Source organism: Ursus maritimus, unplaced genomic scaffold (assembly GCF_017311325.1).
Source record: "Ursus maritimus isolate PB19 unplaced genomic scaffold, ASM1731132v1 scaffold_10, whole genome shotgun sequence".
NCBI lineage: Eukaryota > Metazoa > Chordata > Mammalia > Carnivora > Ursidae > Ursus > Ursus maritimus.
This window is the reverse complement of record NW_024423344.1, coordinates 25,776,635-25,803,196: the sequence shown is the minus strand read 5'-3', so window position 1 is coordinate 25,803,196 and position 26,562 is coordinate 25,776,635. Positions and strand designations below refer to the sequence as shown.

At 47.2% G+C, this 26,562-nt stretch overlaps 1 protein-coding gene across 7 annotated transcripts in view; it reads left to right on the top strand.

The window, feature by feature from the left end:
- Window positions 1-26,562, top strand: part of SLC25A30 (solute carrier family 25 member 30) — an 84,569-nt gene that overhangs the window by 20,721 nt on the left and 37,286 nt on the right. For 6 of the 7 annotated variants that reach the window (XR_005832772.1, XM_040622954.1, XM_040622942.1 and 3 more), the window contains exon 2: window positions 2,520-2,661. Coding sequence is in view for 5 of the 7 variants with exons in the window: in XM_040622954.1 (XP_040478888.1) it covers window positions 2,654-2,661 (8 nt within the window). In the remaining 2 variants the exon portion in view is untranslated. The remainder of the gene's footprint in view (window positions 1-2,519; window positions 2,662-26,562) is intronic. The other variant, XM_008706833.2, reaches the window with a different exon arrangement.

Below are 26,562 nucleotides of genomic sequence, written 5' to 3'. Positions count from 1 at the left end.
CTCGGGGGGGGGGGGGGGGGAGGGGCATGAATGGGAAGCAGAATGTCTCATCCAAGGAGACACATTCACAGTTCATTTGTGCTTTCCTATTTTCTGGTTGTTTATTTGGCAAATCCTGGCTACTCCATGTGGTCCATCTGCCAGCACTCAGTGTCCCGTGGAGCTTGTTAGAAAAGTAGCAGCTCCGTCCCACCAGACCTCCCAAACCGGAAGCTGCCATCTAGCAAGGTCCCCAGGTGATTCAGAGGCTCTTTAAAGTTTGAGAAGCCCAGTTGTACAGGTAAAATATACTCCTGTAATTAAGAAAATGACAGGTTTTAAAAAAAAATGGTAGAGCTTCCGCAATGGCTCTTAGTTCCCCTGTTTCTGGGCTGTCAGGCTAGACTCTGGAGAGCGCTCGGTGTAGAATTGTGTTTCCTGTACAGGGTGAGGCCTCAGGGTGAAGATTGATCTTGCCTTTCTTCCTACTAGAGACAAGGACCTTTTAAACACGTATGGAAGCAATTCTCAGCACCCAAAAGGGATATAAAAAAGAAAACTTTAATCACCGTATTGATTAATGATGAAATTATGATCATGGGATTATGGGGATAAAATGATTCTAAAATTATAATGCTTTCTGGGTGAAGATAATAAAGTAGAAAGAGAAGTGGGTGAAATCTGGGGCAGTGGCAGGGAAAGATAAAAAAAAAAAAGCAAACCACCACAGGAAATGACAACGGGAATATGACTAAGAACACCCGAGTCCTGCCCATCCTCAAGGTGGAATCCCAATCCCAGTGGTCTGTGGGCATCTGCCCCTGAGCTGACACCCTGTCCATTGCTCTGTGTGGCCCCGTGAGCCCAACGGGAGACTGAGGGGTTACGGGGAAAGTGACACTGGTTCTATTTCGGGGTGTGCCTACTGCTTCCTAGTGTAGACTGATGCCTGGACTTACCCCAGCATATGGGCTCCCTACAGGCTGGCCTACACTCGGACGCTGACTGTCTCTGGGTGTGGGTCAAATCTTCCCCACGTGTAAGGAAACAGAAAGGAGGTGACTCTTTCTTTTTCAGAGGACATTATGAGGGCAGCCTTAGGCTGCTTTTGTCATTTCTTCCTTCCTTTTGGCTCTCCTCAATCACGGACTTATCTCCCTCCTTCCACCTCCTCTTCCCAGACCCAACCTCCAAATGCATGAGTTCCAGAGGGCTTGGTCCTTGGAACTCTCCTCTCCTTAGACAGCACTATTTCTAAATAGCACCTATTATGCTAAGAACAACACATTTCCATTTCTAACCTAGATGTCTCCTCTGAATTTCAGAATGAGGTAAATGACGAGTTTACCTTTACACACACAACGGTTGAGATGCCTGCGAGTCTCCGACAGGCCACTTGATTTTTCACTTAGATATAGCACTGGTATCTCAAACCGAATGCGTGCAAAACTGAACTGTATTCACTGTCCTACATTTGCTCCCACCTCCATCCCCGTCAGTGGTCCATATCCAGTTTCCTGAGCCCGGTGCCATCTTTCACAGCTTCCTCTCGCGCGCCCCACACCTGATCTGTCCCCAGTCCTGTCGCTTCTTTTTTTTTTTTTTTTTTAAGATTTTATTTATTTATTTGACAGAGAGACAGCTAGTGAGAGAGGGAACACAAGCAGGGGAAGTGGGAGAGGAAGAAGCAGGCTCATAACAAAGGAGCCTGATGTGGGGCTCGATCCCAGATCGCCGGGATCACGCCCTGAGCCGAAGGCAGACGCTTAACCGCTGTGCCACCCAGGTGCCCCAGTCCTGTCGCTTCTGTATTAAATGTATCCTCTTCTCCCCCATCTCCACTGCGCCCCACCTTGTCTGAGCCACCGTCATTCCTTGCCTGGGCCTCTGCACCTGCCTTCCGCCTTGTCCCTCTACTCTTGCCCTCCTATGATCTGTTATCCATTTAGCACAGTTTTGTTCTAAGAGAGATCGCTCAGAGCCCCTGCTTAAAAGCTGATGGACGTGTCTCACAGCACTTCGAATAAAACCACAAACTCCTTAGCGATGCCTAGAGGGCAGTGTAGGGTGATGGACGAGTGTCGAATCTGGGGGCTGAAGCCGAAATGCATGGGTTTCAATCCTAGTTTTGCTCCCTACTATCTACAAGACTTGGGGCAAAGTACTTCATCTCTCTGTGCCTCAATTTTCTCATCTACAAAATTCAAAAGATGAGACTGTTATTTACTTCTTAAGACTGGTGGGGATCAAATGGGACAACGCGTGGAAAGCAAAGTGAAACAGTGCTGTCACCTAGTAGGTGCTTATTGTTAACCAGACCCTAGCCTCACGTCACTTCACAAGCCCCTCACTCAGTACTCCTGCTTCCTTCGAGCGCCTTAAGTGAGAACTCCTTACACCACTTGGAATCCTCCCCCTGCTTTGCTTGGCTCATTCTATCTCAAATGTCAGATCTCAGCTTCAAGTCAGCTCCAGAGAGGCCTTCCTTGACCTTCCTTCCTAAAATAGGGCTCTCAAAACCTTGTTTTTGTTTTTTTTAGAGATTTTATTTGAAGTAATCTCTACACCCAACCTGGGGCTTGGACTCCACCCCCAGATCAAGAGTCGCAGACTCCACGGACCGAGCCAGCCTGGCGTCCAAACCTAGTTCTTTTCTTTCACAGGATTCATCACCATGTGTAAGTAGGTATTTATCTATTTATTTAATTCCTGTCTCCATGGTTGAGGAGAGGGCGTTTTGCCTTGTTCTGTGCTCGAAGAATGCTTGGTGTTTGGTAGTATTTATTATTCAATGAATACTTGTTGGAAAGAAATGAAAGAGTACATGGATAAAGAAAGTCTGGGTAACTGCTAGGGAAGCAACTCTTTACCTACTGTGCCCCAAACTGAATAAACCATATGCTCCTCCCGCCCCAGTGTGTGCAGCCAGCACTGTTCTAATTTTTAATTATTTTCTCAGTCAGCAGGTATTAGTAGTACTCACCTTCACAGTACGGTGGGCTACTGTATTACACGTTTTGATACTACGAAGGGGTTGGGGAGCTCTGCCTGACGCCCCCTATAGCTCCCCGCGGAGAAAGTTGGTTGCAGTTAAGACGTGACTACGTGTCCAGCAGAGGGCGCTGCGCAGACATAGCTGCCGCAGGCGCAGGCGCAGCTCCGCAAGGGAGGGGCGCGGAGAGTAGAACGACGTTTTAAGTGGCAGTGGCGAGAAGTATTAGCCCATTCCCGGGACAATTTCCAACTGCTAGGTGGCTTCATAGCCCCATATAACGCAGTGGTTTCCTAGTCTGGTTGTATCACTGGGACATGGAGAGCTTTTGAAAAATACAGATTTCTCGGCAGCACCCCTGAAGTTTCTGGTCTAGTACGACCCCCTTGAAGATGTTCCCCGCTGATTTTGATGACCAAGAGCTTTGGGACCCGTTGGTGGCAACACCCACCAACTCGGGGAGCCCAAAGAGTGAGAAGACAAACCTGGTTCTCACCCCCAAGCTTGTTGCTTTTTAGCTGTGTGACCTTTGGGAACATCCACTCCCCTTGTAGAATGGAACTGTGATGCCTATCTTGTAAGATTGTTTTAACGCTCAAAGGACATCCAGGTTAGTAAAGCAGCTAATAGTAAGTGTTCAACACAAGGTAGCCTCTAAGCTGAATCAGAGGTGGAGGAGGTGTTCTGAGATCTCTCCTGGGTCTCCTCCTCTCTCTCCCTAGAAAGGAGGCGGTCTGCTCCAACCATTTGAGAATTGACTACAGTATTTAGTTCTAGAATCTCTGCCTGTCTTTAGTTCATTCACTTTTCTTCCGGTAGGCACTAAAGAACAGTATAAGGAGATGAGGGAGGGTTCTAGTGAGAAGGGATCGTAGGCGGCGTCTGGTCAATCCCTTTATTTCTCAGATGGGGAAACAGGTTCAGAGAGGTTGAAGCTTACCCAAGGTCACACAGCTGATTAGCACAAAGCCATGGGCCTGTGCTGTCCCCAGCGCTCAGTGTCGCCTCTGGAAGGTTAGTGGTGAATCTCTTTTGGTCTTCCCCTTTCTTCCAGAAAAAAGAAGGGTGGTTCTCTTGAAAACTCAGTGCTTGCTGCACTCCCATGCTGGGGTCATTATTACTGCCTTATCCAACAAAACATATTTGCAACAAAAGAGGAAAAAATGGTAATTCCATCGTGAAGCTGGTGGGCATTCTCCAAATGCTTAGGCACATTACTGTGTGTAATCCTCAACTTATCCTGTTCATTCATTCATCAAATATTTGTCAAGACTTCAAAGGATTCCGGGCACCATGGATGCTGCAATGGGCAAACAGGCCCCTGCTCCCATGCCGCCTGCATTCTGCTGAGAATGGCAGACTACTAATCACGCAAGTCAACAATATCATTTCAGATAGCTTCCAGGGTTTTGAGAAAAACAAGACGCAGTTGATAGGAAGTGACTGGCCCACAAAGGACCTGAGGCCTGGAGTCCAGAAAGGCGTCTCCCAGGAGGTGACATTTGAGCAGAGACCTGGGCAATGACAAAGAGCCAACCACAGAGCCAGGTGTGGAGAGCTGCCCAGAGTGAGTTCCGTGTGTTCAAAGACCTGGAAGGAGGCAGGTGAGCAGGAACAGACGGTGGCAGCAGCTGGAAGGCATGCATCTGGGGAAGGTGGAGAAGGCAGCTCCGGGCTTGGCCAGTGTGCGCTTTCGGCTCCTACCCTGCCGCTTACATTTTCCCTTCTCTTGGGCAAAATGTCATGGAGGCAGGGAGGCCTTTGGGGAGAATGGGGGAGACTTTTGGAAAACAGTTGTATAACTTTAAGGGGTGGGTATAATTCACTCATTGCATATATGAGGCACGGAGCCAGGGGAAACTGAATGGTGGCTTGGGTCTCACTTCCTTCCAGACCATGCCTCTAGTTTTCCTGCCTTTATTTACACCTGTGGCTTACCTTCCCCCCAGTCCAACTCCGCCTTCCTTGGGTGTCATCCATCCGGCCCCACCACCTCTCCTAGCTCAGTGCTGGCCTCGCAATGGGGCTCTCGTATCATCCCTAATTCTCAGGTCCCTATTCCGATCAAAATTAAAAGTTTCCTTTCATGTGAACGGCTCTCATAGTGTAGGCAGAGTCCCTTTCTCTTTCCTGTTGATTAAGTGACACCATCCAGTTTCCTGGCTAGTGGTCTCTGGGCTCCTGCTTCCCAAGGGGCTGCGGGAGGGGCAGGGGGCATCCTCAGCAGCCTAGCTAGTAACACTAGTCCATTAGGATTGTATTTCATCTGGAGTTTACAAATAAATGACCTCAGCTTTGTGTTTTCGAAAGAAGGAAAGTTGGCCCTCCTCTCCTTGGGACTTGGTTGAGGGGTCATTTCCCTCGCCTTGCTCTCTAGACACTGCCTGCGGAAGAATGTGATCAGACCTACACCATTTGTTCGCACATTTCCACAAGCCCCTCTGTGGGCTGCCGCCCAGGGATTAGAAGTCAGTCTTGGAACATCAGGGCGTCACAGTAGAGTAACCATGTCAGACATAGTCTGTTATATTGTTCCCATGTGTTACCTCATTCGATCTCTAGAAGCAGCCTCTGAGGCTGGGGTGGGGCCGGTACTATGGTCTTCTGGTATGTAACTGGCTGAGAGAAGGCAAGTCACCTGTCAAGGTCACACACCTGGGGCCTGGAAGAACTGGGCCTCACCTAAGCCTTTTCTCTCGGTATTTATTCCTCTGGAATCATAATCCTTTTGACTTAGAATGGATGAATTCAGGACTGGGCTATCTTAGAAACTGTTCCATTAATTTTTAAAATCATGTTTGCATGAGAATAACAGAAGGAGTCCATTTCTGGATGACCACTGCGGGGGTTGGGACTGGAGAAGTTTTGTTTTCACACTGACAGGATGAACTTCCCAGGAGGTCAGAAGGGCGAGAGGGGGAGTGAACATGGGCTATCAAGTGACTTTTTCTAAACATCCTGAACAGGATCCACTTCTGGGAATAGCCAAGGACTGTCCCTCCCATAGACAACAACCACGAACCCTGGGGAGCTGAGTGTGGTCAAAAGCAGGAAGATTCTGTAGAAGTCAATACTCGGAAGGAGGGATTGGCACTGGGGGGAGTTTCCTGTTTTTAGGGCTCCTATCATGAGGACATTGGCTACATATGGTAATAGGTAGGAATCCCAGAAGAAGAGCAGAGAAAACGGGACAGAAAAAAATATTTGAGGGGTGCCTGGGTGGCTTAGTCGTTAAGCATCTTGCCTTCGGCTCAGGGCGTGATCCCGGGGTTCTGGGATTGAGCCCTGCATCAGGCTCCTCTGCTGGGAGCCTGCTTCTTCCTCTCCCACTCCCCCTGCTGTGTTCCCTCTCTCGCTGGCTGTCTCTATCTCTGTCAAATAAATAAATAAAATCTTAAAAAAAAAAAGAATAAGAAAAAAATATTTGAAATTATGGTCGAAGTTTTCCCACATTTGGTGAAAGCCATTTATTGATACCAGAAGATCAGTGAAAGAGAATAAATAGAAAGCAAACCATGCCTAGGCACATGGCGTCCAGACTGCGAAGAACCAAACTCAAAAAATCTGAAAGCAGCCAGACCAAAAATGTCACTTTACATACAGAAAAACAATAATTCCAAAGTTCTCTGACTTCTCATTGAAACCACAGAGACCAGAAAGCAGTAGAACATCTTTAAAGTGCTAAGAGAAAAAAAAAAAAGAAGAAAAAAACCCCTGTCAACCCAGAATTTTATATCCAGAGAAACTAACTTTTCAGAATAAAAGTGAAATAAAGACATTTTCAGAGAAAAGAAAATGGAGAGATACTCTCACCAGCAGGCTTGCACTCCAAGACGGGCTAATGGAAGTTTTTCAGGCTGAAGGAAGATGATGCCAGACAGGAGCTTGGATCCTCAGGAAGACATGAAGAGCATGCAGCTTGGTGAATGTGTGGGTGAGGAAAGCGTCCTCGGCAGTCCTCTGCATGGGCAGGAAGCTCATCCCGAGGGGTAGAGACTTGGGTGCACTGGAACGGACCAGACCCTGGATGGAGGTCAGAGGAAGACACCATTTTGAGTGTGTAGCAATCCTGTTCCTATATTGATCCCTGGACCCTGAACCCCCAGCCTACTTTCTGGATACTTGTGCCAAGCCCTGGGGTGGAAATTGGACAAGGAGATGAAAAATAACGGCTTTATTCATCCCCAAATGAGAACAACAAAAACTGCTTCACTATTGACTGAAACGCACAGGCTGTCTGTTTGGGCCCTTTAAAAATTTTAAAGAGGGCACTACTCTCATGACCTAGTTACCTCCCAAAGGCCCCACCCCCAAATACCATCGCATTGGAGATTAGAGCTTCGACATGTGGATTGTGGGGGGACGCAAACATTCAGTCACAGCAGGACAGCAGACATCTTCCAGGGACATACTGTGTTTTATAGTTTGCTCTTACGTTGGCTGTATTTGTTCTCTCACTGCACATTTGTCAGTTTGGGAGTCTATATATGACAATCGATACGGATGATTTAATTGTTCAGTTATTTTTTGTTATCAGCCGTTGTCACAAATCCAGTTTCACAAAAATACCAAACAAAAATAGAAGTGATACTTTTAACTTGTGGCAGCTGAGGAACCCAACCCCTTGCCTAAAGCTCTCCTTCTGTTCCTCTGACCTTGGGGATCCCATGCCCAGGAGGCTCACACTGCGCCCAGATTGCCACCACCAGAATGGCCAGGAATCAATCTGGAAGAAAAGCTGCAGGCCAGCAGAGACTGTCACAGAGAAGCAATGATCCAAAGACAGCTCTGGCACCTGCCAACTCAGGGAGATTGGACTGACCAAGCCACATGTGCCCAGGAAGGAGGACATGGGTGCAATGCTCATTGTACGGGCCCTCCCTTTCCCTTCTGGCAGAGCTAAACTTGAGTTGTGTCTTCTCACGTTGGGAGACTCACAGTTGCATGTTGGAGTATCTCTGAAATAGCCATGGCAAATATATTTGATAGAATGTTCCTCTTGATCCACTCAACGTGCAATGTGAGGTAAATTTAAAAGTGATAAATAAGGCTCAGAAATTCAGTTCTAACTTCTTTTTTCCCCCTTCAATGTGAATATACAAAAGCTACCTATTCAGTCATGGCTTTCTAATAATGTAAAAACCCAACTCAAGTTCAGCCCTTAAATTGTGGGATCCAAAGTGAATTCTATGTTATTTTCTGTAGCCAGACATGTGCGCAACACTTAATTCTGGTTATTGGTCTCTGAAAGTAGTAATTTAGGATCAAGGATATAATTTCCTATCCAGAGACCAAAAGGCCAGAGAGGATCCTCGAAGCCTACTATTAGATTAGAGGCAGTCAGATGGAAAGGAGTCTAGAAGATCAAGGTAGCCTGAGTCATATATGGATGCATTAGTCAGGGTTCTCCAGAGAAGCAGAACCAACAGGATATATATGTAGATATATATAGGAGGAGATTGATCATAGGAATTGGCTCACATGATTATGGAGGTTGAGGAGATCTACAGTCTGTCTTCTATAAGCTGGAGAACCAAGAAAGCCACTGTAATTCAGTCCCAGTCTGAAGGCCAGAGAACCAGGAACACCAACGTCTGAGAGCAGAAGAGATGGATGTCTCAGCTCATGCAAGAGGGCAAATTCACCCTCCCTCTGCCTTTTTGTTCTATTCAGGCCCGGAGTGGATTAGACGATGCCCATCCACACTGGTGAGGGCGAACTTCTTTACTGAGCAAAGTGATTCAAGTACTACTCTCTTCCAGAAACACCTTCCACAGACACCCAGGAATAACGTTCTACCAGCTATCTGGGCATCCCTTAGCTCTGTCAGATTGACACACAAAATTAACCATCACACTGGACTTTTCTGGTGGACCAGACCTTCTGAACATATCCTAGGCAGAGGCTGCTGGAAGCACCTTCTGAAGAGACCCCTTCTGCACCCCCTACAGCAGCCCCCCTCCCCAGTCAAGGGCCTGATGGGAGAAGTGTGCCCTGCACTGCCCTCAGGCCACAAGACCTACAATTTCTGAGTCGCCATTTGGTTCGTGGAGACACACAGCCCGGAGAAACGGATCATTCTCTTTCTCCGTTTAGTAGACCAGTTTTATGGAGGCTTGACGTGGGCAGGTGTGGTGCGGGATGGGGAGGATACGCACCTGAGCAGACGTGGCCCCGCCTGCAGGAGCCCCCCAGGCCTGGCCAGCTGAGCAGGGCCAGCTGAGCAGAGGTGCTGCACATGCGCACACCCGGAGCGCACGCAGAAAACAGTGAGACGCGTGATAATGACGGTAGGGCCGACGCTTCTCCGAGCCATAGGGTGACCAGTGACCAACCACGGTCCCTACACATTTCCTGCTCTTGAACCTGTGAAGTGTGATCAAGGAAGTCTTAGCAAAGTAAAATAATTTAAAACCAGAGGGCGCGGGATGGTATTAGGCTAGGAGATAAATGCCTCCCTGCTCTTCCCCGAGCTTATCTATCTGATCTTGCCTCCAGGCTTAGTCCCTTGGAGCTGCTGTGAAGAAGAGCGCAGACTGGGAGGCTTATAAACCACAGAAACTCACTGCTTACAGTTCTGGAGGCTGGGGAGTCTCAGACAAGGCCCTGGCAGACTCCGTGTCTGCGGAGAGCCCACGTCCTGGTTCACAGATGTCTTCTTACTGTGTCTTAACATAGCAGAAGGGGCGAGGGAACTTTCTGGTGTTCTTTTCTTTTCTTTCTTTTTTCTTTTTCATTGAATTTTTTTATTTGCGTATGCTTGACACACGATGTTACATTAGTCTAGGGTTTCTTTTCCTTTCTTGTCCCATTCATAGAGCCTCCCAAAGGCCCTATCTCCTAATACCATCACACTGGGGATGAGATTTCAACATACGAATTTAGGGGACACAAACATTAAAACATCCGCCAAGATTCCATTTCCAGCCACCCCAGAGCCCATGCTGTTCTTCAAAGAAGCTGGTTGCACTGGCCTCAGGACCGCTGCCTTTCCTCCTGCTCATGTCTCAAATTCCTACATGCATTGTTCCCTCTGCATTTATGTCAGATGTGTGCAAGCTTGTGGCCTCGTGTCATTAAGTCTCTCAGACGTGGCCACCCATCTGACATGGCACCCGACACTCTCTTTCTCTTTGCCCTGCTTTGTTTTTCTTTGTAAGACATCTCACTTGACATTGTGTACTTGTATGTGTGTTGATTATCTGCCCCCTCTAAGCATAGTGCAAGGTCTAAGAGGATGGGGACTCTGATTTGCTCCTGGCTGCAAGCGCTGTGCCCAGTACGGCATCTGGCATATCAATGAAATTAGTCTTTATTGGCAGAATGGACAAACACATCATCTGTCTGAAAGAATATACTTTTTAAAACACAGCCAAATGAACGTCTTAAAAGTAGGCTGTCATCACAGTTTTTCCCCATTCTACATATCTAAATTGGTTTAAACCAAGAATAAGGTTTTATGGGAATAAAGCATGAAGGAAATGAGGCCTGGACAATTGGGTGATCTACTCACCCGCATCCATTTCTTGTCTTGGTGCCTAGTCAATTTCCTATAAGTCCTGGATACAGGCGGTGAACGAGATTAAGTATGATATCAGTTGATGGATTAAGCTCCAATTTCTCATGAGAAACCATGGGAAGTTATTGCTTCAGAACCAGTTGGGTCTAGCCTGCACAAAGGGAAGTCGAGATTGAGCACCTATCCAGATGAAATTAGGGGGCATCCGACATCCAAACTGGCCAAATTATTTAGGTATTTGCCAAGTGTCTGTTTCATGTTGTGACAACCAAATGCAATTAAACTCTCAAAGGCATCATTTATTTAAGCAGTGAGAAAATGGGATAGAATATCTGTCCAAATTAATGATGAATTATGTTATAAACCTGGCCTTACATTTAAAAATGAAATAAGGGCCTGGAACTGTGGTAGAAACCAACTCCTGAGGACTCTGAGAGGTAACTGCTTTGTCACACTTGGGGGTGAATGTATGGGGGCAGAGGGACTCTATGTGCGGTGCTAGGTTGATATCCCGGTCTGAGTCCCCAGAACTTAACTTGTAATGTTAACTTACATGGCAAAAGAGACTTTACAAGTATGATTAAAGATCCTGAGATGGACAGTTATCCTGGATTATCTGTATGGGCCCTCGATGTAATCACAGGGTCCTCGTAAGAGGGAGGCTGAGGGAGATTTGAAGGTGACGTGACCATAGAAGCAGAGATGAGAGTGAAGGGCTTTGAAGATGGAGGAGGGGCTGTGGGCCGAAGAACAGAGGCCACCTCTAGAAGCTGAAAAAGGCAGGGAAGCAGATTCAGCTCTCTGAGCCTCCAAAAGGAACCAGCCCTGCAAACAACTCGATTTCGGCTCAGTGAAACTGCTTTCAGACTTATGACCTAGAGAACATTTGAGAAAAAATTTGTGTTGCTCTAAGCCACTGAGTTGGTGATGACCTATTAGAGCAGCAACCGGAAATGACGACCTGTGCTTTCTGGGAATTCATAGCTTCTTGCCGCTCTGACATGGGCACCTTGGCTGCTGCCTCAGCCTTATCTTTCAGAAAACAGAACCTGAGACAAAGGTTAGGATGCTCACTCCTTCTTTAGGTACGCAAGCCTGGGGCAAGGAGGGTGAAAGAAAAGGGACACCAAGCAAGGAAAGGAGCATAGATTTGCTCTGAGATAGGCTGTTGCAGTGAGCTGTGAATACACTCCTCCATGGCACATCGCTCAGGTAGAGGGTTGCAAAGAGGGGCCCTACTTCAGAGTACTCCACGGAGAGAGAAAGGAGGGAGGATGTACCCGTCTGGCTCCGTCCTGTTTCTCATTTCCAACTAGTTGAGGTTCATCCAGGGTGGGGGGTTAATGCCCTGAACTTCTGGTTTGTTCCATCCAGTTCCTCAGAGGTGGCTTAGGAAATCATACCCCAAAGAGTCGGTTTGTGTTGTTTCATTTAAAACCAAAAATGAAGTTCAGGTTCACACAGTGGTTGAGTAAGGATCCAAGAGAGTGAACACAAGCTGGAGGCCTCTTGAGGTTCAGGCTCAGAAGCCACACAGCATACTTCCAGAACATTCGGATGGTCAAAGCAAGTCACAGGCCAGTTCAGCTTCAGTGGTTGTGGAAATAGATGCTATCTCTTGATAAGAGATGCTGTAGGGGTATCTTGCAGGGAAAATGGATGTTGAGAGGGGAATGATTGGGACAGTTTTTGCAAATAATCTACCACAGGTCATTAGCAGGACAAAGCAGAAGGAGCACTGAGCACCCATGAGCACCAAGACGGGGTGGCATAAGTCCTGCACAATGGCAAACCTCTTCTCCTTCACCAGAGCCCAAGCTCAGTATGCCTTGGCGTGGAAGAGAGGGACTGAAGCCAACAGCCGGATCAAGAAGGGCTTTGGTGCCAAACCCAGTCGTTTGGATTTTGTTCCGAAGGCAGCAGGCAGCCACAGGAGAGGGAGATGGGCAGGCTTTCCGTTTTGAAAGCCCTACTGACTGGGATACGGAGGATAGATGAGGTCACCTGGGCAGGCCTTCGGGAGGTGATCAGGGCATGAAGATGGAGCCCTCGTGAAGAAGATGAGTGCCCTTCTAAAAGGGACCCCGCAGAGCTGTTTGCCTCTCTCTGCCATGTGAGGACCCCGCGAAAAGACGGCTTTACCAGCACCCTGGTCTTGGTCTTCCAGCCTCCAGAACTGTGAGAAACGAATTTCTGTTGTAAGCCCCCCCAGTCTGCGGTGTTTTGTGATAGCGGCCCACACTGACCAAGACACTTACCCAGGTGAACTCTGAAGTGGCTAACAAAGGTCACACCTAAAACGCAGGACGGTAAATGCTGTCAATCAAAGCTGTCCTGGAAAATCCTCCTCCGAGGGATATTTTTACTTGGTGTAGTGTTTGTATTCTCGGTCTCCAGCCTTTAAAAATGCATGTTCTGGGACACCTGGGTGGCTCAGTGGTGGGTTAAGCGTCTGCCTTTGGCTCAGGTCATGATCTCAGGGTCTCGGGATCGTGTCCTGTGTCGGGCTCCCTGCTCCACGGGGAGCCTGCTTCTCCCTCTGCCTCTGCCTCTCTCTCTCTGTCTCTCCTGAATAAATAAATAAGATCTTTAAAAGAAATAACAGAATAGCTTGATTACATGAATCCCACTGTAGCTTTTGCATTTTACTGCCGTTGTCAGCTCTAACTATGTCCCACGTCAAGGTCACCTCCCAATTAATAGAGCCTCATGATTCAGTTCATAGTACAAAGCAGTTATTGGGCCTCAGGACTTTCTCAGCTTGGAAGAATTATTCTCAGCATGTTTTCTTCAGTCAAACGGAATGTTTTCCCAGGGAACTTAACTCCATTTAATTGCCCTCCGTGAATCTTGCTGTTTTCTCTTGACTGTTCTGGGTTTTTCTGGAAAGGAGAAATTGTACTAGAGGGCAGTGTGTAAAGTCAGAGGATAAACAGGTGCAGAGTAAGGAGGAGCCTGGGGGGAGTCGAGGGGAAGGAAGCCCTGTGGGGAAATTCTAGACTGTCAAACGACTACTGAACAGCTACCCTGCACGCTGATGCCAACGAGAAGCGTAAAGACACGGTGTTAACACTAGATTTGGGAGATGAGCTATAAACTTGTGAAAAGTTGCATACCACAAGAGAAATACCAGGATAGGTTGATTGTGGATGCTGTTAATGAGTGAAGTCCTAGCATCAACAGAACCTTTTATGAAGTCAGAGTCATTCATTCATAAGGTGCATGGCCCAGGCCACTGGGATGTAGCAGTGAACAAGTCACTTAGGCTTCTTAGAGGACCTGGCTTTCGATTCTAACTTAAGAGAGGAAAGCCGAAATGATGGTGTGAACAGGGACACCAAAATCCAGGAGAGATTTGTGGGGCCGTGAGGAAATCATTGGAATTGTTTCTTCCAAAGCGATCAGCTGGACCTGGGTCTCTTCAGTAGCTGACATGAAATTGTTACGAGGCTTACTTTTTTAAAGATTTATTTATCTATTGGAGAGAGAGAGAAAGTGGGGGGAGGGGTGGAGGGCGAGGGCGAGGGAGAGAATCTCAAGCAGACTCCCTACTGAGCGTGGAGACCCACGAGAGGCTCTGAGATCCTGACCTGAGCCGGAATCAAGAGTCAACTGACTGAGCCACACAGGCACCCTGAGGCTTCATTTTTGATAGAGCAGCGCTGAGCTCTCCAAAATGAGGTCTGTCACTTTCACTTTCTGGTCGGAAAGGTCCCTGTGGTGCTGGAACCTGGCACGGCATAGGGGATAAAGGTCTGGGACAACTTGGGGCACAGTTATGAAAAGCCGAGAGGACTGTGGGAACGGATGTGCCTCTGCTTGAACGAGGCCCCTCTGCAGCTTTGCAGACCCACAGGCATGGGACCTGTGTCAGGCTCCAAAGCCGCGATGGCCCTGCTGAGCTGGCACTTCCTGTTTTTCTTTCTTTCTTTTTTTTTAATAAAGATTTTATTTATTTATTTGTCAGAGAGAGGGAGAGCACAAGCAAGGGAACAGCAGGCAGAGGGAGAAGAGGCTCCCTGCTGGGATCATGACCTGAGCCGGAGGCAGATGCTTAACCAACTGAGCCACCCAGGCGTCCTGGCACATCCTGTTCTAACCAGGATGCCAGGAGCTCCAGCTCTCCTTAGGGGTGGGAGACCCCTGTGAATAGACTCGTTGCACCCCCCACCATACCTGGTATGATTCCATTCCTGGGGCTTAAGGAGCCTTTGAGAAGGGACTAGAGAGAGGGCCTGGCACTATTTGAGTTAAGGGAGCCCATCCTCGAGGAAGAAGGAAACTTAGGGGCTACCCAGGTTCACCTCTTTGCTAAAAGGTGGTGGAACACACAAGATCACCTGGCTGATTAGTGACAGAGCCAGCCCAGGTCTCTACCACACTTTTTGCCTTTTGTGGAAATGTGATGCTGTTTAACTCTAAGCTAGTGTATCCTATGGACAGTTCTAGGTGATCTCAACTTCCATGTGTCACTGACACGATAATTTGCCTTTTTCCTCCTCTTCAAATCATGCCTCCTTGGTCCTTCACTTCTTTCACAGAAGAAAAGGTAGTATCCCCCACCCCTAAGTTTATCTCATTTGTCCCTTTGGCAAGTGACATTTCGGCCACCACCCCCTGTCCTGCTCTCTGGCTCCTGCCTTCCAGCTGGCAAATCCTAAGGTGGGTCCTTAGGCGCTGCTCCCCTCCCTGCCCCCAGAGACCTCAGCCAGATCTATGGACCCGCCTACTGCTCATGTAACTTCAATGATTCTGCATTCATTTCCAGTGCCTCCCTATTTCCAGGGCTCTAGACCCACGTAACAAATGGACTCTTAGACACTTGCACGTGAAGGCTCTCAGACACTTTAAACCAGCATATCTCAGAGTTACCACCTTAATGTCTAACTCACTCCCTTTCCAATAGTCTCTGTGCCGTGAGTGGCACCATCAGACATCTCTTGGTATAAGCCTGGGAACCCAGATGTCTGCCTCAACCACTTGACCTCTACCCCCACGGCAGGTCAGTCAGGTGCTCTGGATTCTACCGCCTTCGTCTCTCTTGACTCTACTCTCCCCACTCCCTCTATCGCCGTCTCAATTTAGCTCTTCACCTGAGAACCTACACTCATGCTTCAAGACTTGTTCAGCTCAAGTGTCCTCTCCCCCAGGAAGCCTTCCAAACGTCTGTTCAGACTATTATGTAATTGACGGGTTATCTTTTTTTTTTTCCCTCTTCCATCAGACCATAAATCTCTAAAGGCAAAGACACTCTCCCCTCCTTGTACCCAGCATGGCACTTAATCAGTGACTGTTAATCGCATGAATGCATAAATATACAAATGAATGAAGTGAAGTAATAATATTTATTTTCCACATGCGGGATTCACGGTCAAATATGGGTGTTCCCATTTAACCTACCACGCTCCACAGATTTTATCAGGTTTTTTTCTAGGCATATTTTCTCTTGTTCTGTTTCACTCTCTACTAAACACTAAAAGAAACAAGACTCAAGACTCAAGATACATACTAGTGGCTGGAAATTCAATCTGGTTTCCTGGACCAGAAAATTAAGTGAAAAAGCGTCTTCAAAGGAAGTTAAATTTATAAACTACAGTCAGACAAAATTAGCCATTGGAAATTCCATTGTCCTGCATGGGAGTCACCTTACAACCCGCCCGTGGCTGGCTGTGGAAACACCGCAATTAGACACGTTATCTCCCCTCTGTTCTTGCTGGAGAGTCAGCTGTTGTAGTTCATTTTCAGGCAAAGTGGTGTTAGCAGGTGAAGAGCAAGTAATGAAGTGCAAACTTGGAGACATTCATCATGGCATTCTCACAGAAAATGAGGGACAGGGAATAATTCTCAGCCTAATCTTATAAATTTCCAGATTGTATTCACTGATTATAATTTACCTAACATAAAAAAAATTTTTTTGTAACTTCATAGGGTGACAGATGGTAACTAGACTTATTGTGGTGATCATTTCACAATATATATACATTAGAATCATTATGCTGTACACCTGAAACTAATATAATTGCCTGTCAATTGCACTTCAATTAAAAAATATTACCTAACACTTATTAAGCACTCACGTCATGGGTGTATGATATATTCACAACGGGAAGAGCCATCTGGCCATCCCATCAAGACTTTTTTCTTTATAGCCTAAATGGAAAGAGGATAATGAATACCACATGCAAACCAATTTGTCAAATTATCTTAAGTTTTAATTTTTCTGTGAACTCTGATTAAAGGAAACATATTTGGGGAAAGGGTCATCCTGTTTGTTTGTGCAGGACTTTTTTTCTTAATTTGGAAGAGATACCGTGTCCCAGTGGGGGGGGCATTCTCTTGAATAGATCAATATGCCCCAGGCAAAGTCTAGTTATCCCTTTTTAGGTAAGTAGGTGAAAGGGTGATGGTGGTAGTGCGTGTCCTTATAACTCTGGCTGCAGCATTTTTCCCAGGGTGCTGGAAAATCCAGATTAAGGACAGGGCTCCTGGTCATATAGAGACCTCTGTCAGTTTAAAACCCTTCTGTGGTGTCAGTAGAACGAGGTTGGCATTTTTCCCCTCCGAGAGGAATGCGTGTTCATGTGACTCAAGCCATTAAGTGAGAACTGGCCTTGACCTGAGGAGAAGGACAGTGGTGATAAAAGAAACCCGTCGGGACGTTGTTACCAGTTCCAACAAAAGCACGGGGCTGAAATATGGCTGCCACTTGTTTTTCCTTCTGCCAAGGAATTCGTTAACCCGTATTCGTTGAGTGTCGATTAGAAGCTGGTGTTACGTGAGTTAGCTAAGCATGTGCTCCTTAGCTCGAGAATTTATTGAGCATTTGGGGAAAACGTTTACTATGTGTATGGCGGTGTATTTCTCCAAGAACCATGCCCTGATTATTTTGTGTAGGGCCGCATCGGTTCTCTAATAGCTTTCCCAGAAACAGTGATGAAGGACGCTTAATTGTGGGTGTAATTCAGTTTTCCCGTTCTTCGTGCATGAAACCGCGTTCAGCAGCAGTGTCTGTGTGAGCGGAGGAGCCACACTGCAGTATGAACCCTTTTCTTTCAGGTGCTGCCGCAGGGCCGGGCACTGACCCCTGTGGAGGTTGGGTCGCTCAAGTTTCTCTCCTTAACAAACCCCAAAGTGATTTTTTTAAACTGGAGATTTTATGAGTAGTTGGAACGACAGGATTCTACTGTGGAATGAATACTGTGAGGCTTGCTGGCAAGTTTACTCAGGGAAATGGTAGATCTGTAAGCCTTATTTTGTGGCCCATTTACATGGGGTTATCAGTTAGGAAAACTGCAATAACAATACTCAGTCAATACTCTATTTTTTTCATAGAACATGAAGTCTAGGGGCGCCTGGGTGGCTCAGTTGGTTAAGTGTCTGCCTTCAGCTAGGAAAACTGCAATAACAATACTCAGTCAATACTCTATTTTTTTCATAGAACATGAAGTCTAGGGGCGCCTGGGTGGCTCAGTTGGTTAAGTGTCTGCCTTCAGCTCAGGTCACAATCCCAGAGTCCTGGGATCAAGACCGGAGTTGGGCTCCCTGCTCAGCGGGGAGCCTGCTTCTCCCTCTGCCCCTCACTCTCCCCTCTTCCCAGGCCCGTTCTCTCTCTCTCTCTCAAATAAATACATACAATCTTAAAAAAAAAAAAAAAAAAAAGAAGAAGTAGTCTAGGGCGGGGAGCTGCTGGCCTTGGTTTAGCTGCCCCACTATGCCTTAAGGACCCTTTCTGTCTTTGCCTTTTGGTCCCTCCCTTCTTAGCATGCGGGGCTTTCCTTATCAGGCTGGCCCGTTTGTGATGGTGACCTGGCTGTCCCAGCTCCGGGTATCCCGTCTGTACTGTAGGTATGAGGACGGGAAGGGGCAGGGCCAGTGGCCACTACTCCTGGACCTGGTCCTTTTACACAGAAGTAAAAGCTTCCCCAGACGGTACCCCGCCTGCCCCCCAAGAGTTGCCCCTTTGTCTCATTGGCCAGGACCTGTCATGGGGTCGTGCTTCACTGCAGAGGGACAGGCCAAGGAGTATCCGGCTTGCTCAGCTTCCGTAGTGGAGGCCGGCAAAGCAGAGGAGAATTGGGAATAAGCCACCCTACCGATAACAGAAGAGTAGCTACCAGTCGTCCTTTAGGGAAGCAGGGAGTGGTCAGAATCCATCTGATGGCTTCCTTTTGTGGTGCTTATACGCGAATTAGATTCCTCTGGGTTTCCTGATGCAGACACCCTCTCTGGTTCTTCCACTATTAGGAGGGCTGATATGAGGCTACAGAAGGAAATAAAGGAGACAGGAGGTTGTCTCAGGCCACATGGTCTGACCTTTGTGGTCAGGCCATGTGGGACAGTCTGGACTGTGGTCAGTGCTCCAGCTTTGGGGACACCATCACAACAGTATCTGGTCGGTGGCTCTTCAGAATCGGGCACTTGTGGATCCCGTGACTCAGATCTAAACCCACTGCTCCCACCTTTACCTTGCGTCTTATGGCACATGTCCTGGGAGAGCATCTGTTGCACAGCCTTCTCTGTCGACCGGAGGTGCCCCTGTGGGGTGCGGCGGCAGCTCACAGCCACCCCGGTCTCTGGCTGGCCGAGCCGTGGCTTTCGTGGCTTATTAGTGTGAGCGGGGTGGTGGGTCATGGACTCCCGCTCTTGGTCACCTTGAGCACACTCAGAAGGGCGGGAGAGCGGGTGAGGGAGGGTCCCTGAGGCGGCAGAGGAGGTAATGAAACAGTGTCCAGCCTGGACCCCTCGTTCTAGGCTATCTGCTGCGCTGTGTCAAACTGGCCATTTTGGGGGGATTGCCGCTGTTTGACTCTTTATCAAGTGTTCTCTCTCATTTGCTCAAAGTTAAAGCCCTAAAAGTCTTTTGCTTTGACTATCCAGAGAGCCAAAAGCTAGCGTAAAAAACAAAACCACCCTACACTTTCATTGTTCTGGTGGAATGTGTTCCAGTATATTGGGTTTTTGTTTTTTGTTTGTTGGTTTTGGTTTTGTTTTTTAGAAATTGAGGTAAGATTCACCTAAGACCAAGTCATCTGAAGTTGTCTTTAGTGCATGAGTACGCCGACCATTGTAAAGTAGACATCGTGTGCTTACGACGCTGTGTCAACTATGCCTCTGTCCAGACCCAAATGATATATTTTTGAATAAGTGTGTGTGAGTGTCAGGATGACCTGGTCCTCCGTGCTGGAAAGACAGACTGACTGCAGGAGTTATGTGTTTATGGACCTACACTTCTTTATAGACTTCACATCAGAAGGTACCCTCCTGACCAGTGTTACCAGGCAGCTCTCCGGGTTCTCGGAAACCGGCCTGCCCTCTCTCAGATGTCCCCCAGCTGCAGAAGACACAGTGAGACACTGTTTGTTGGCAGAGGATTTATTGTTTAATCATTTTATGGTGGCTTAGATAGCAGTTAAATTCACACAAAAGCAAACAAATGATGACCAAACTGAGTCAGGTACCAGGCTGTGGGTGGCTTGGTTCTGACATGAAAATAGCGTCTCTCCTCCCATTCACTCACTGGGAAAGGAATTTTCTGAAGTAAGACCTCAGAATGAATTACCAGAGGGCCAGGCCACTATTCAACCTCAGCAACAAGTCCTACGGCGCAGCCCTTTCCCCTTCCTTGGCGCTGCCTCAGAATCAGCTCCGCGGATCCGCACAACAGGCCCATGAAGGAGGCAGGGCAGGTGTGGTCATCGTGTGAGACCAGAGACTCTGAGGGCATTGCCTGCCTCTCTCCTGACCACCCACCCCTCTAACTCTACAAGGACACAGGGGAGAGCTGCGCAGGCCCCTCCAATTACAGAATAGCTCTGAAGGAGTGTACTTGGATTTGACTTCTAACACCAGTGTTTTTTAAACTGATGTTTTTCAATTTTGGGGGCTGTGAACAGTGTGAAGAGCAAATGAGAGAGAACAGAGCAGTAAATGTCAGAGTACACTGTGCTCATTGTAAGTCTTTTCTCCTGGAATGTTTGCTTCAGTAGTGTGTTTGTGTGTGTGTGTGTGTGTGTGTGTGTACTGGGTCATGAAGTAAAATGTGTTTCCTAATGTAGGTTATAGTTTAACAAGTTTGAAAGCTACGGACACCACTGACTATGATCGCGTCAGATCTGCTCAGATTTGGACATGACCAGCCTCAGGCCTCGCCTGCTGCCCTGACCCTTCAAATACCAGGATGATAATGGGGGTGTTCAGAGTCCTTGTGCTAGGTTCGTGTGCACTCTATCAGAGGCAAAAATGGAGCATGACAGCCCGCACGGAAGCAAGTTCCAAGAACTGAGAACACAGCCCTCGGAGGGTTGTATAACTTTTCTACTGTAAAAAGAGGGTCGGTCCTGGCTTTGCTGTCCCTGGTTACTGTGTGAATGTACTTGAACATTCTAGGGCATTTCTAGAGCCACAGGCCAGGGTACTGACCTCCCTTACACTCCTAAGAAGCATGCTGCAGAGCGCTCTGGCTAAAATTATCCCACAGAAGCCACCTGTTTAGTTCCTTTTATACTTGTGCCTCTCAGCATTAGGTGTCCCAGATCACTTGTCCCAAATTCTTTTTCATGGAAAAAGCCATTATTCCATCTGTTGGAGTTTGGTGGTTTTGTTTTTTTTTTAAGATTTTATTTATTTATTTGACAGAGAGAGAGACAGCCAGTGAGAGAGGGAACACAAGCAGGGGGAGTGGGAGAGGAAGAAGCAGGCTTCCAGCGGAGGAACCTGATGTGGGGCTCGATCCCAGAATGCCGGGATCCCGCCCTGAGCTGAAGGCAGATGCTTAACGACTGAGCCACCCAGGCGCCCCTGGAGTTTGGTGCTTTTAAAGACTGATTGATTGATTTTAGAGAGAGAGTGGGAGGGAGGGGCAGAGGGAGAGGGAGAGAGGAACCCATGCTGAGTGCAGAGCCTGACGCGGAACTCGATCTCAGGACTCTGAGATCACGACCCTGAGCTGAAACCAAGAGTCAGACATTTAACTGACTGTGCCACCCAGGCGTGCTTCCATTTGTTGAAGATTGTAATTTGCCTTTTTTATTTTGCTTCTGATAAACTTAAATCTGGTCATTTTCTTAGGCAGTGTCTACATGAAGGCAACCCAGATAATTAGAGGTAAAATATTTAGTCAAATGAATGACTATAAAAAAAAATGCAGACAATTCCGATCAAAGCTCAGCTTGAATTTTTTTTTTTTACATGTTGAATTGGTTAATTCTCTTAGTGTCCATAGATATAAATAGTCATTATAGCAAGTAAGTAGCCATTTTGGTTTCTGTTCCTATTGTGTTTTTAATTTTTTTTTAAAGTCATCTCTCTGTCCCACGTAGGGTTTAAACCCATGATCCTGAGACTGAGAGTCTTCTGCTCTTCCAACTGAGCCAGCCGGTCGTCCCATGTTCCCATTGCACTTTTGAAACTATTACTCAAGAAAAGTTCATCGAAAGTACTGAGTAGAAACCTCAGGACAAAACCACTAAGAAATGTTAAAGACTTGGGCGCCTGGGTGGCACAGCGGTTGGGCGTCTGCCTTCGGCCCAGGGCGTGATCCCGGCGTTCTGGGATCGAGCCCCACATCAGGCTCCTCTGCTATGAGCCTGCTTCTTCCTCTCCCACTCCTCCTGCTTGTGTTCCCTCTCTTGCTGCCTGTCTCTATCTCTGTCAAATAAATAAATAAAATCTTTTAAAAAAATAAATAAATGTTAAAGACTTGACTTTTAGGCTCTTAACTATCTAGCAATACTGGTTTTACCTAAAGGCAGTGGGCCTTTTGTGTACAAGCTGAAGGGGGTGTTCAGACTAATGACGATTGTGATGACGCTAAGGACAGTGGTGACAGCAATGTTTATTTTACGCAGGGCACCATATTCATTATTTCCTTTATTTCCTTTAATTACTACGAAACACTCTGAAGAAAGTATGACATTGATTTGACTTTTAAGTACACTGAGAATTATAAGGAAGATACAGGACTTTTTCAGTTCTCACTAGTAAGATGCCCGACCCTCAGGCTGACTCTCCGTGGAGGCAGAGGAGTTCACCAGGAGGATCCCTGTCAGCCACTTTCCCGGGGGGGGGGTGTAGGGGTTTGTACGTTTTCGTTTCCCCTCCAGGGTGACCGTGCTGCCCATCAGCTCATCAGGGGCAAAAACCACAGGGGGTGAAAACTCAACCGCTCCTGTTTACAGGGAGAACAGGTGAAGTGAAGGTCAGGTTCCCAGGAGAATGCCGCGGAAGACCCAGGAGTGGGCCTGCCTGAGATGTGGATCTGCGAGGGGAGAACAGGGGGCTTGTGTGAGTGAAGATTCGGTGCAGACTCAGGATGGCAGAGAGATGGGGCCGCAAGGGAGTCAGGGGGGTGCATCGTGTCCTATCGCTGCTAGAACACATGACCACGGACTCCGTGGCATAACGCAGCACACATTTATTAGATGGTAGCCCTAGAGGTCAGAAGTATGAGATGGGACTTGCTGTGCCAAAATGAGGTGTTGGGCAGGGCTGTGCTCCTTTCTGGAGGCTCTAGGAGAGAATCCGTTTCTGTGTCTTTCTCGGCTTCTAGAGGCTGCCTGCATTCCTTGGCTTATGGCTCCTTCCATCTCCAAAGCCAACAATGGAGGGTTGAGTTCTTACATCAAATCCCTCTGACCTGTCTCCACAGTCCTATCTCCTTCTCTGACTTTCCTGCCTCCTTTTTCCATCGTAAGGACTCCAGTGATTACATTGGGCCTTCTGGATAATCCAAGATAACCCCCACCTACAAGTCAGCTGGTCAGCAACCTTATTTCCACCTGTAATCTAATTCCCCTCTGCCATGTAACCTAACACATTCACAGATTCCAGGGATTAGGACATAGGCCTTTTTGGGGGTCATTGTTCTGCCTACCACAGTGTCCTCTTGGAGAAAGGACGGATTAGGAGAGACTTCCTGGAGGAGATGACCTCCAAACTGAGGCCCGAAGGAGGAGAGGGCATTAGCAAGGGGAAGAGTTTAGCTCGCACAAGGCCCCAGAGGTGAAAGGGAGCCCTGGCGTGTTTGGGGAGCTGCAAAGGTCTCATACAAACAGTCCCGTGTAAGTCAACCCCAAAGATGTGTTCTCAGAAAAGCACCTGTGACCAAGAAAAACATATGCCCAAAGCCACAGTCCCAGAAAACAGAATTTCTCCAACTTTAGCACTGTTGCCGTCTCGATCATTCTTTGTTGCTGGAGACCTTTCCTGGGCATTGTAGGAAGTTTGGCAGCATCCCTGGTCCCTATAGGCTAGATGCCAGTAGCAACCGTGCAGTTGTAACAACCAAAAATGTCTCCAGCCATTGCCAGGTGTCCCCTTGGTAAAATCTGGTTGAGAACCACTGGTATAAGATATAATGGTAAAGAATTATACTGGCTCATTCCCAGTATCCCAGCTGGGAATGCGTGCCTATCCAGGTGTTCTTGTTAGGAGGAGCTATGGCTCCTTACTGCTTCTCTTTGCCCAGGGGGGTGGGGAGGTAACAAGATGTCTCAGGTACAACCTTCCTCCTCCTCCTCCTCCTCCTCCTCCTCCTCCTCCTCCCCCCACCAACCACTGAAGTCTATCCCTAAAAATGGTTTGATTCAGGCCTTTCATTCTGCATGGCACCGAGCGTACAGAAGAACCCAAGAGACTCTTTCCTGACAAGATCTAGGGCCACAGAACAATGTATCAGCATCGTTCTTGTCATTCAATGTTGTCACACACACATTTGTTAAATTCTAGCTGATTCCACAGCATTTATTCCTCATTAGGACACAGTGCAAACCCAATCACCGAGATGATGAGAAACACGACGTGGGTGGGGGATGGACCCTCCTGCCCGGCTCTTCATGTGGACTGGGATAGTCCCCTCGTGGCTTGCGGCTCTGAGCACCTTACTGCTCTGAACAGTGACAAAGCCGGTGTGCTAATAAAAGTCCTAACTGGAAATCAGGATAGAAGTCCAGCTACTTAAGATGACTGGTCGAGAGGCAGGCGAATAGGTGAGGAGGATGGGGAACCAGATTCCTGGACTGGGGAGCAGTGAGGACCGCACAGTGAGGGACTTCTGTGCCAGACTGAGGGTTTGTCCTTAATCCTGAAGACTCTGGGAAGCCCATGAAAAGTTGTAAGCTGCTAAGTGACATCGCCAGATGAATTTAGAGTATATTTCTAGAGTACTTACATTTCACAACGTGCATTTGTGAACACGTCGCTTCATTTAACGTTCTGTAAGGTAGGTATTGTTTCCATTTGGCAAATGAAGACTTAGGGACATTACTAATTAATCAAGGTCAGACAGCTGATAAAGTTGTGGCCAAGAGTGGGTAGAACCTAGGTCTTCACTTCCGCCCTGCCATCTGGGCGTGTTTACTGTAGAGAGAGAAACACCATACGTGAAGAGCTGGTAAGGGAAAGGGAGGGCAAAGAATAGAAGAAAAGTCAGTTGTGCCCAGCATGGATTGGCACTGAGTAGTTAGTAGATTTTTTTCGAGGCTTACCCCTTCTTTTTTTGCTGTTCTTGTTTTTAGATGGTGGAGGAGGGACGGTAAAGTATCCTCCAAATTGAGAAGGCATTTTGAGATTGAATAACAAAGCAGGCGACTCCATACGGTTTACATAGAGTTTTATTCAGGGTAACTTACTGTTGGGGAAATCAGGCGCATGACAATCCAGACGCTATGCAGATATTCTCCACTAAGTCCAGACCTTTATCTACAGATTGTACAGGGCGAGGGGATGTACAGAGGGCATTGTGATGAGGTCAAAGGGTCTGCATACTCGTAATTGATAATTAACATTTGACAGACCTCATGGTATTATCTGTGCATGGGGTGGGGGTGAGTGGGTGAAATATATCATCTCTATTAGTTATCTAAACAACTTTAGGGAAGACCAGAACAAGACTTCCCACATTCTGGTCAGGGCATACATTAACCTCCAAGGGATCTAGAACATGAAGCCCCAAGGGAGGTCGTCGCACGGACATGAACAAGATGGAGGGCCAAAGATGGAATCGGTATTGTCAACACCATATACTTGTTTCTAAATTAACTATGATGATGTAACCAAGTTACTATTCCCCAGAGCAGTGATTTCCAACCTGGGGATCAAGACCCTTTGGGGGACCCATGATTATTCAGAGAGTCCTAAGGGTTCAGTGTGCATTTTCTTGATGTAAGCTGAAAATACTACCATCTATTTTATAGGGACTCCAAAGTTTTTAAAAATTTAGTTTACATTACAAAGGGATCCTTTTATTTGAAAGGCTGGGAATTGTGTATCACTAAACACTAAACACTAAACACTAAATATAAGTTAGCAGATATTATGTGTGTGTTACTATATTAGCAGAGGTTGGTGGGGCATAAGGTAACAGTGGAGTTTGGGTGTGTAAAGATCGATAGGAAGGGGGAAATTCAGTAACTTTGTATTCAGATGCCATACAGCTATGAGTCTAGAAGGACTAGACATGGTGAGATGAGCGTCGGGGTAGCAAACGTTGTGTACTTCTTTCTCTGCCTTAGGAAAGGAGGCATTTCAATGACTTTCCTCCACAAGCTGGGGACTGTGTTTGATTTTATGTCAGGATTCAGGTGATACCCGAAGCATGTCCAAACTGTATCAATAACAAAACAGTGTGTGAACAAAACTCCAAGGATTCATTTAGAGTTCAAGTTGGAGAGTAAAGAAAAGACTGTGTAAGCCCAAGCCCAGGGCTGCTGGAGAAACAGGAGAAGGGAATGAGAGAGAGGTCGCCCTGGGCCCTGGCATAGTCCGGTTGCCTCCGGGAATCTCATTCCCTCATCTGTAAATGGAAGTGACACCTCTTTGGCCCAAATAAACCCACGAATGTAAAGATCGCTGCCGTGGCTCTTTGCAGCAATAGATGTAGTTTCTGTACATACGTGTTTACTCTTTGACCCAACGATTCTCCCAGAAGTTTACCTGGAAGTGATATCTCCTCCAATAAAAACAATACATGCAAAAGTTTATTCACTATGCCATTATTTGCCATAGCCAAGTATTACAAACAGCCTGCATGCCGTATGTATTAGTTTTCTATTGCTGCCTAATACATTACTACATG